Here is an 11347-nt window from a genome sequence, read left to right on the forward strand (position 1 = left end):
GCCTGGCTGCAGTCCCTAACCATCAGTCAGAGGCCCACACAGCCACTGACCTCGATTACCACAGGCCTGGAGGCCACAGAAATCCCAGAGGAATCCAGAGCCTAACAGGGCTGGGAACTACTTTTCCACCTGCCCCAGCGGTCTCTCAAACATCCACAAGAGCAAAATGTTACATAGGGTCCTCATTCCCTACACCAACATTCTCCTGCATCCTCCCGACTTTCCTCGAGGCCATCTCTTTCCGAGATAGCCCTAGGCATTTCACTTTAAGGATATACTGAGACTATGGCTCCTCACCAGGCCCTGACACCATGCTAGAAAAGAAGACTACAGCTTCTTGCTCACCCAAGTGAAGCCCAAACTGCTCAGCTAGCAAAATGAAACCCAAAGCCCGACATCACAAAGTGTCATCAGTCCACAGGACATGGGACATGTAGCCATACACACATGGCCGAGCGCAGAAGAGACGAGGTCTCACTAAGCAGCCCAGGCTACCCCTGAACTCATATGGTCCTCCTGTCTCTGCCTCCCAAGAACTGCGATTATAGGTGTACTTCACCATGTCTAGCTGAGACAAAACCTTTTTGAAGGTTGTTGACTGAGCCAACAAAGGACAGTGAGTAACTTGGTGGACCCCAGTGGCCTCCTAATCACCTGGTCTCTGTGATGCAGGGTTAACTGAAGATGCGTAAAGGTGATGCGGGGCTCACACTAATATCCCACTACACCACACTGTCCGTATATCTCCTCTGCCACTGTCTTTTAGATGTCTTTCCATGACCACGTAACAAATATACCCAGTACTTGAACAATTTCCAGTGTCAACACAAATCAAAACAAGAGAACCCTTATGAGTTAGCCATGATAGTGAACACCTTTAATCCTAGTACTCAGGAGGCAGGTGGATCTCTGTAAATTCCAGAACCAGGGCTACAGAGAAAGATCCTGTCTCAAAAAAAAAAAAAAAAAAACAAAAAAACAAAATCAAAACAAAAACCAACAAACCCAAAAAACAAGTAACAAAAAGAAAACCTTGTGGGTATGATACACAACACAGAATCTCCCTGACCTTAGAAGCTGCAGTTTCCAACAAAGAATTAGAGATCTGCAACCTAAGCAAATGTGATGTTACCAAGGCCAACATGGCACTAGCTCCTTACCTAAGGTAGCTACAAATCTCCTGTACCTCTGGGGTAGAGTAGGAACTTGAGACATGGAAAGAAGAAACAAACTCTATGGTATAGGCCTATGCTGCACTATTTGGGTTTCAGAAAAGGTACTCTTAAAAAATAAAATAAAACAAAGAGATAAAACAAAAGCAGGGAGGTGGTGGCGCACGGCTTTAATCCCAGCACTAGGGAGGCAGAGGTAGGCGGATCTCTGTGAGTTTGAGGCCAGCCCGGTCTACAAGACCTAGTTCCAGGACAGGCTCCAAAGCTACAGAGAAACCATCTCGAAAAACAAAAACAAACAAAAAAACCACAAAGGTTCACTAGGTAGGCCAAGTAAATCCTGAACTCATGATTCTCCTGCCTCAGCTTCCAAAGTGTTGGGATTGCAGTCATGTAGCAGCTTACTCTCAGAAAGGGACACTTTCTAAGGAGCAATGCTTTTTTCACATCCATTAGCCAGGCCAGTCCCAGCAGGAGTAGAGAACAGCTTCCATAAGAACTGTTTTGTAGGGCTGGAGAGATGGCTCAGAGGTTAACAGCACTAACTGCTCTTCCAGAAAACCCAGGTTCAATTCCCAGCACCCACACTGCAGCTCATAGCTGTCTGCAGCTCCAGTAGTCAATACTCTCACACAGACACACATGCCAGCAAAACACAAACGCATATAAAATACAAATAAACAAATCGTTTTAAAAAAATGTTTGTGGAGTAGAATTCCCCAAAGTCCACTGCTGGAGATTCCGGCCACCAGGCCAAAACAGAAATGTCTTTCTACCTCATATTCTTTCAAGGTTCCCTTCCAGGTGCACCCATCATTGGGACAGACAGCTGGCAGACTCTCCACCTCCCTGCGGGCAGCATTATCTGGAAAGGCCTGGAACAGAAATATTCTTGGATTATACCTTCTCCCAGCACCCTACTGCCTATGAAGCAACATCTAGATCAGAGACCCTACCCAGAACAACCTGTGCCGTTTTCCTGAGTCAGCACACGGAGCAGAAGATAACAAAGGACCAGCTAAGCCATGCTTCTGCTTCCCAATCTTTCCACCCCAAACCAATCATGAAAGGCCACTCCTAGCTCCCAACTTCTCATTCTGTTACCAATGTTACTAAACAAAATTTCTAAATATTTTCTGTTCGTTTTGACTTGTTTAACTCAATACAGTGTACTTACCGAACTATTCTCTAAAACAGAAATGCCTTCTTCATACAGGCCTTCGTGGACACAGGCAGCACAATTCTGAGGCCCAGAGCTAGTGGTAACAAAGGAAACAGAAAATCCCACTGCAAAATTTGCTGCAGAAATTAACTGAGCACGGTTGGCTCAGCCCGCAATCCAGCTCCACACCAGTCATTCTTAATTTTTTTCATCTTTGATCACAAGTATGTCAACTGCACGATATTTCAAAAACTACAAATGAGAAGATTCAAATGCAGAAAAGGGTATCGGGGCTTGAACTTGCAAAGCCAACTCATTTCTTCCTTTTTTCTTTTTGAATTTGTGACTTCAGGGACCAAAGCATGGCTTTGCGAATGCCAGGTAGGTTAAGTGTTTTATCGCTGAGCCTCAACTCCAGCCTTCATTTCTTTCACTTGTGAACAAGGCATTCCTCTCTGGTAAACCTGACACTCCAAACACATGGCAGAAAACATGGGTGTGTTTATCTTCTCCACATGCACTGCTGCCTTTCACACCGTTGTGCACATCAGCCACCCACCCACATGACATTCAATGCATCCACCAGAGCAGCCTAAGGGAGCTAGAATCCTCACAGTAAAATTTCTTGTGCCTGTGAAACCGACAATAATGAATTATACTTAATTTCACATGTCCAAAAATAATATATAACCTATGTTTTCATTTGTGTGCATGAATTATCACGTGTGAACACAGGTGCATATATGTGTATGTGTGTAAGCCGAGGTCAAATATCAGGTATTCCTCCTCAGGTACCACCCACCTTTTTTCAGATAGAACTCTCACCAGGACCTAGAGCGCGCAGATTAGGCTAGGCTAAACAGTGAGCCTCAAGAGTCCTCTTATCGCTGTTTCCAGGCATATGATGTCACTACACACACATATTCCCATGCCCAAGTTTTTACATGGGGGGAGGGGATCAAACCCAAGCCATGACTGCACAGCAAGCACTTCACCATCTCTCTACTCAGCCCCACTATTACATTCTAATTTTTTTTAATTACATTTTTAAAATGTATTGTGGGAGAGATGGCTCAGAGGTTAAGAGCACTGGCTGCTCTTACAGAGGTCCTGAGTTCAATTCCCAGCAACCACATGGTGGCTCACAGCCATCTGTAATGAGATCTGGTGCCCTCTTCTGGCCTGTAAGCATACATATAGACAGAACATTGTATACATAATAAATAAATAAGTCTTTAAAAAAATGTACTGTATGTGTAAACATGTACCAAGGCATTCAGGGAGAGGTCAGAGGACAATGTGGGAATTCCCTCCTTTCACTGTGTGTGGATCATTGGGCTCAAACTCAGGCCACCAGGCTTGGTAGCAAGTGCCTTCACCCACTAAGACATCTCTCTGACTTCTGAGGTTGATTTTGAACTTGTTATGTAGCCAAGAATGACCTCAAACATCTGCTTCCAATCTCCACCTCTCAAGAGCTGGAAACAAGAACACGCTATCATATCTTTCTAAGATCAATTCTAAATTCTTTCTTACTTTTTTTTTTTTTTTTTTTTTTTTTTTGTTTTTCAAGAAAGGTTTCTCTGTGGCTTTGGAGCCTGTCCTGGAACTAGCTCTGTAGACCAGGCTGGTCTCGAACTCACAGGGATCCGCCTGCCTCTGCCTCCCGAGTGCTGGGATTAAAGGCGCTTACTTTTTTTTTTTTTATTTTTGAGACAAAAATCTACATAGCCCTAGAACTCACTTGTAGACTAGGATGGCCTTGAGCTCAGAGATCCTCTGCTTCTGCCTCCTGAGTGCTGGGATTCTGTTTCACTATACCCAGCTCAATCAATGGTTTTAAGTGGTAAATTTTACCTTCTTAGTTTGGGGTAAGCCTCCAGAATCCAAGGAGAATTTGTACTAACAACCCCTCTACTAAATAGTGCAATCTAACATCAGACCCACCCACTTGCCCCTGCCCACTCGGGCAGCATGCCATGCACACCTGAGGATGTTCTTCAGGCAGAAGCTGCAATAGCGGTGACCACACTGGGCCTGGAAGGGCCTCCGTAGGATGTTTCTGCACGCTGAACACAGGTACTTGGCTTCTAACTTGGTCCCCAGGAGGGTCTTGGAGAAGCCAGGCTGCTGCAGGTCTAGGGAGCCAGGGGGAGTCACACTGGCTGCAGCCATGTGAGTTTTAACCCACACACACCACAAAGCCCTAAAGAAAACAGACCACATCACACCTCAATTCAGAATAATCCTCTAGAGCAGTGGATCTCAACCTTCCCAGTGCTTCAACCCTTTAATATAGTTCCTCACACCATAAAATTATTTTTGTTGCTACTTCATAATAGTAATTTTGTTAGTTATGAATTATAAATATCTGTTTTCCAATAGTCTCAGGCAACCCCGTGAGTCTTCCACCCCCAAACGGGTCACAACCCACGGTTACGAGAACTACCACTCTAGAGGGAAAAGGAAGGTGGTGACATCTACTAGGAGGCACATGGTGAGGTGCCTGGGTCACTACACTGATCTTGAAAGAGGATCTAAGAAACAAGATTTTAGAGTTCTGGGAAGCCTTGAAGATAAGCCAAACCAATCTCCTGCTACAAATATGGGAAGAGATGACAATAAGGGCGACGAAACTTGATGTCACCCACAGTAACTATCCAATTCATCAGCTTCCTACTTTCTGGCATCAAATCGATCCTGGCTGGAGCACTTCCTGCAGAGACCAAGTCAGCATCCTCCATCCTACACCCATGGTCCCTACAATGAGCATGTTTAAGACGGCAGACGGCTTCTGAAGCATACCATAGGCTGGCAGTCCTTAGATCCCAAACAGTCTCCTGGAGGTGGACACCTGGGCATGAGACACAGTCAGTCTGCATTAATCACTGTTCCCTGCTTGGTATCAGTTCTCCACATACTGCATTGAGCCCACAGCCTGCAGAGCCCCTCCCTCTTCCTGTCATTCAGACCTGACACCTGCCATCCTCGCCAAGATGTTTCACTCAAAGCCAACTAGAGTCCATCTCTTCCCTCCTCTAGGCATCACCCGCCATACCAGAAGAACCACCTCTGCCTGCCCCATCCTGTTTTCCTCTTCTCCAGCCCCAGGCTCCTCCCTCATCTTCCAGCACAGTGGCCTCCACTGGGCTCCCTCTCAACTCCCAGAGTAATCACACAGCACCCAGGCCTTCTGCTTCCCCATTTTCTCAGGTAGCACTCTGGGAGCCCTCACACTCAGGAGCCCAGAAGAGAGGCTTACTCAAGCTGAGGCAGGTGTGGAGAGGCCTGGACTACCTGAAGGAGCAACCTGGTACCTCTATCTTCCAATGGCCTCTCATACCTGGAGTACACCATTTCCCAGTGACAACCTCCTTGCCCTATCTCCATGTCCAAGGCAGCGTAAACATTGGGGGTAGCTGCTAACCATACTTTCTGCCAAACAGGGTTCCTCAACCTCTGAGAAGAGTGTGGGAAGACCGCTGGCTCTCACTCAGAAGAGCAGGCTAGTCCCAATGAGGGCAAAGAAGTCTGGGGTATGGGGTGGGAGGACATGGACCTCCAGGGTCTTAGCTGCCAAGATCGGGTTCAGTTTCAGAAGCTGAGCTTAAGGAAGAAGTGGGTTATGTGCCTTGGGATTCAGACTAGGAAGTGTGTGGTATCGGAGGTGTGCTGAAGGCAGGGAGGCCATAAGCAGGAGCAGCAGCATCTCCGGAGTCCTCTCTTCCCAGCAAAATCCCAGTCATGTTTCATTTAACAAATCACCTCTCAGAACCATTCCCACATTTAAATACCAGAGGCAATTCCCAGGCTCCAGGAACAATGGCAGCACTGCCTGCTGCATGCTTGGCAACTGCCAGACAGTGCCTTGCTGTCTCCTTCAAACCTTGCTGGCCCCACTGACTTGCCTGCCCTCAAAGCCTCCGGGCACTCACATCCTGGCATGCACAAGGCCCCATCTAGCTGTCAAAGGCCTGGTGGAAGGCTACAGTGAGAAAAACAGAGTGTGGGTCTAGTTCCACAGCCTGAGTCACTTGGTTCTAGGTCTACTGGCCAGTCTGCCAAGGCCCTCCCTCCTCGTCCCTGCCCACTGCCCTCAGGGTTACTTGCTGCTCACCAGGGACTCAACAAGCCCACTCTTTGCCCAACCCTTGGCCAATCCTGCCTCGTCTGGTGGACACCCTGCCCTGTTCTCCTTCACACCGATCCCAAACACCACCACTACAGTGTCGAGCCACACTCAGAAGTGAGGGAACTGGGGGCTGGAGCAGAGGTTAAGAGCATTGCCTGCTCTTCCAAAGGTCCTGAGTTCAATTCCCAGCAACCACATGGTGGCTCACAACCATCTGTAATGGGGTCTTGTGCCCTCTTCTGGCCTTCGAGCATACACACAGACAGAATATTGTATACATAATAAATAAATATTAAAAAAAAAGTGAGGGAACTGTACAACCACTCTGCTGGCCATGCCCCGACCCCACTGCTTCCGACTGCTCCCAAACACTTCAACCCTAGGCCCTTCTTCAAACACAGTGTCACTGGCCTCCACTGGTAGTCGGGTGCTCAGAGCCCAGGCACCACCAGGACATGCCTGGATACACACTAGCGTGGCTTTCAACACAGCATTCATCAAAAGATGACTGTTACTTACATGCAGATTGCTATCCTTTCCAGTGTACCTCGATTCTGATTACACATATTAAAACATTCACAATGCAGCAGTGACAGCTGCCATCTGTCACCTTCTTCTCATCCAACAACTGTTTTTCAGATGCTAGGCACCAGCACTACCGGTTTCTGTGAACCAACCCTTGGCTGAGGGTGTTGAGTCCGAAAGCAAGAGAACTCCTCTGTTCTATCTGTACATCTCTAAGAGGAAAGAAGTTTCTCACCTGTACCTAGACAGTAGTTAACAGAGAGCCCAAGCAGAAAGAATTTTAACTCAGAACCCTTGAGATCTTCAAGTACACACAACTACAGCATTACAAACAGCAGGTCATCCCCCCTGGGAACCAATAAGCAGCACAATGACCCCACACTCAGGGAGTCCCCTTTACAGAAGAGGCACACTGATGTCTAAGGCTGAGACTCCTGACAGAGCTCCTGTACCGAACACCATGACAAGACTGCTGGGTGTCCCTAACCTGCAGGACACAGCTCACACGTGCCCACATCCACTCGATTATTCTGCATACACAATTTAATGATGCCCACATCCAAGTTCATAAAGCATATGTATAACCTCCATCTACTCTAAGCGCCCACCAGGGTGGATGGCCCTGGACAGGAGGGCAAACCTGACTCTGCCCCGCTCTTGGGGTGGATGCATCTCCCAGCCTCACGCGTGCATCTGCACTGTGGGAGGAAACTCACTAGCGCCTGAGCTCAGTGAGACACCACGTCACAAAAAACAAAACAAAAACAAACAAACAAAAACCCAGCTGGCACTAAACAACCAGAAAGACATGAATGTAGGGCAGGTTTAATCGTATTTTATTTTTTGTTTTTTGAGGCAGAGTTTCTTTCTGTAACAACAGTCCTGTCTGACCTGAAACTCTCTTTGTAGACCAGGCTGGCCTCAAACTCACTGAGATCTACCTGCCTCTGCCTCCCAAGTGATGGGACTAAAAGCAGGCACCACCACCTGGCCAAGTAAGAAAATGTTTCCATTTAAAAAAGGCGACAACACACAGTTGGGCTCTAACCTCCCTGTCTATCCTTCTCCCAGATATGCCCCTCAACAAGCCTTTCTCCTGTTTTGAGACAGGGTTTCTCTGTAGCTTTGGAGCCTATTCTGGCACTTACTCCATAGACCAGGCTGGCCTGGCCTTGAACTCACAGAGATCTGCCTGCCTCTGCCTCCTGAATGCTGGAATTAAAGGTGTGTGCCATGACTACCCAGTTCCAGATTTAGGTTTAAATGTCTGTCTGTCTCTTTCTTTCTTTCTCTCACCTGTGAATGGAGCGCCTGAATTCTTTTTTTTTAATATTTATTTATTTGTTTATTATGTATACAATATTCTGTCTGGGACCTCAACACTCAAAAAAATGGATAGCTCCAGCCCTGACTGCATAGCTTCCTTGGGGCCACTGTAGCCTCCTGGGGACCAGAGGAACCTTTATCACAGCATGAAGTCTGAGCCTCTACTCAGCTTAGAACCTCAATGGCTTCCCAGCTCTGGTCACGAAAGCTAAAGCTGCGCCAACTCCACCTGTCTGCCTACCCCAGCTCCCACCAGTTCTCTCAGGTCTGCGCCATACCCATTCTGCTAGGGCCTTACTCCCAGGACTGGCTGTCAGCAGGCAAGTACAGAGCTAAAAGAGGAAGGAGGGGAGCCAGCTTCTACAGCTCTCCCCTCCTGGCTACTACTAGGGAAGTCGCCTTCCACTGATGGCTGCAGTCACATTAGTAACTAGACAGCCAGCAGCTAACTCTGGCACACAGCACAAAATCCCTTTCTGTAACAACTGGCCCAGTCCTTCACAAACTCACCCCATCCCCAACCCATGCCCTCTGCTCTAAACAGAGCACCCCAACTCTGGGTCATGTTCCTGCTGTCTAAATTCCAAATCCTTGATTTTCTTGTGCTCAGATTTCCAGTTCCCATCCACCTAAATTACAAGCTGCCCTCAGACACCAACTACACTGCCCACCTGGGTCCCAGGGTCTAGGTGCAGAGCGCACTCACTGGGTCTCCTTCTCTATGGCTAGCAGCAGGGCAAGCACAGTATAGTAGTGTGATGGATGCCCAGTATAAAGGGGCAGCAAACGGGGGAAAATCTCCAACATAAGCCTTGAAGCTGCACACCCTACCTTTGGCATAATCTGCAGGACCAACGGCAGTTTTTTCTAGATTTTTTTTCTTCTCCAGGTTACCTCGTCCATGCCTGTACAGTTCACAACTTCCCATGGGATCCACCTGCCACGCCATACTCAAAATTTATGTAACAACACACGGGAATTGGGGGCTTAGCATTCCACTGTCAAGAAGGAAACCCCAAACCAACTCCCAAAACAGCAATGAGATGACAGGCTGGAAACACACTTCCTTCCTAGAAGAGGGCCTTCTCCAAGCTGACTGCTGCCATTTCTGTGGTGCAGCCCAGGCCGCTATTCCTCTATGTGCAGGGGGAATCACAGTCCAGAGAATCCTGGAGGGCTCTGTTGGGAAGCGCCCCATGTGCTGCAGCCCAGGAGCCAGTGAGACTGGACGTGCACGTGCATGGCCCTCACTCCAGTCGCTGCACAGACTTTTCCAGGCTCTCATCAGCCATCAGGTGTGCAGAGAGAGGTGCTGAGGACCAAGTCTGCCCCATGATGACTGGCAAACAGGAAAGAGTAATAGGGTTCCCGGCAGCCTGCATTGTCAGAGACTAGTCTGTCCAGTTCCAGGAGTACTGGGGTGGGTGGGTGGGGGGGTCCCCAGAGGAAAAAGAAACAGCAAATACATAAACACCTCACAGACGTGCCCTGCAGGTCAGGCCAGGGAGACACCACAGCTGGAAGCACTCAGCCTTCCAGCTGTGCACACAAGGCTTGATAAAGAATTACCCTTGAGTCGGTGGTGGTGGTGCACACTTTTAATCCCAGCATCTGGGAGGTAGAGGCAGGAGGATCTCTGTGAGTGGGAGGCCAGCCCGGCCAATAAAACTAGTTGTAGGGTTACAAAGAGAAAGCCTGGAGCCGGGCAGTGGTGGCGCACACCTTTAATCCCAGCACTCGGGAGGCAGAGACAGGCGGATCTCTGTGAGCTCGAGGCCAGCCTGGTCTACAAGACCTAGTTCCAGGACAGGAACCAAAAGCTACGGAGAAACCCTGTCTCGAAAAATCCAAAAAAACAAAAACAAAAAAAAGCAAGTAAGTGGGGGAGGGAATGCTTGAGCTTTTGTCAAATGCTCTAAAATGCTGTGGTACACAACAAATACAGCCATAAAGCTAATTTTTAAAAGATCTAAACACCAATTTGGGATTGGTTGTAGGTCTCCACCCAGTAACAGTAATTTGGAGTCACTAAATATCAACTTTCTCAGGCAGTCACACAGGCATGGGGCACTGTGGCAAGGCCAAGTGTGACCTCTCTGGACCAACTGGTAGCCAGAAACAGAGGACTTCCAACTAGTGAACTGCACGCAAGATGACCTTGCACTGTGTCCGTGGGGCTGAAGGTTTCCTGAGTCCCCCAACTCTGTGCTTCTCCGAATGTAGGGCCCGCAGGGAGTATGTCTCTGGGTTCTAACCAATCTCATGTCCTCACTACCTGTTTGGGGTTACATGTCCATCATGAAGAGTGTCCACCAAGCCCAACCTCCACTACGCAGGCTTCAAGGAGAAAAGGGCCCTGGGATCAGACCAAACCCCCTGACACTTAGGCATCCCATCAAGATAGCTCCCTGAGAAAGGGGTCCTGAGGGGCAGAAAGGTGAGATATGAAAAGATAAAGGACACCAGGAAAAATGAGACACCAACAGGGAGTTTGCGGGGAGGGGGTGTCCGTGGGCTGTGGAGCCGTGTGTCAGAGTCTGAAAGGGCGACTACGCCTGAGTACTGGGGGCGTCGGGCTTAATTTGACTCCCTAGGTTCAAAAGCTGATGCAGGTGGGGAGGTGGACAGTGAAAGTGGCCCGGGAGACCAGGCGTTCGCCCAAGAGCAAGTGGGGCTCGTGGGTCCCACAGCCAGGACGCCGGACCGAGATCGGGGGAAGGGACCGTAAGGCCGTGACCCAGAACCACAGCGCCCAGGGCCGCGCGCGCAGCCACGCACCGCTGCCGACGTCGCGAACTTTTCCGGCCCCCCTCCCGCCGACTTTCAGTTTCCGGCCCCGCGGCTCCGAACCTCCCCCCCACACCCCGGCGGCGGCGGCCCCGCACCTGACCCCCAACCGCCACTCCCGCCCCGCGCCTGACCCCGGCCACACCGGCCGTAAGCGCTGACCCCGGCTCGGCTCCGCGCCGCCTCACCCAACGGTCTCCGCGCGCCCGGAACTCAGCGTCCGCCGGGGACCACCCCCGCTGC

General features: G+C 49.3%; 1 protein-coding gene across 4 annotated transcripts in view; it reads right to left on the reverse strand.

The window, feature by feature from the left end:
• The window catches only part of Traf2 (TNF receptor associated factor 2), a 28539-nt gene extending 17192 nt beyond the window's left edge, over positions 1-11347 (reverse strand). The window contains exons 1-5 of one of the 4 annotated variants that reach the window (XM_041675163.1): positions 11267-11317; positions 5140-5188; positions 4322-4540; positions 2350-2428; positions 1949-2047 (exon numbers count right to left, since the gene is read on the reverse strand). In XM_041675163.1, coding sequence (XP_041531097.1) covers positions 1949-2047; positions 2350-2428; positions 4322-4509 — 366 coding nt within the window. In that variant the 5' untranslated portion in view covers positions 4510-4540; positions 5140-5188; positions 11267-11317. The other 3 variants (XM_041675162.1, XM_041675164.1, XM_041675165.1) reach the window with 3 other exon arrangements.

The sequence above is a fragment of the Microtus oregoni genome, unplaced genomic scaffold, assembly GCF_018167655.1.
Source record: "Microtus oregoni isolate MIOR12 unplaced genomic scaffold, Mior012 000025F_ref0000491, whole genome shotgun sequence".
Classification (NCBI taxonomy): domain Eukaryota; kingdom Metazoa; phylum Chordata; class Mammalia; order Rodentia; family Cricetidae; genus Microtus; species Microtus oregoni.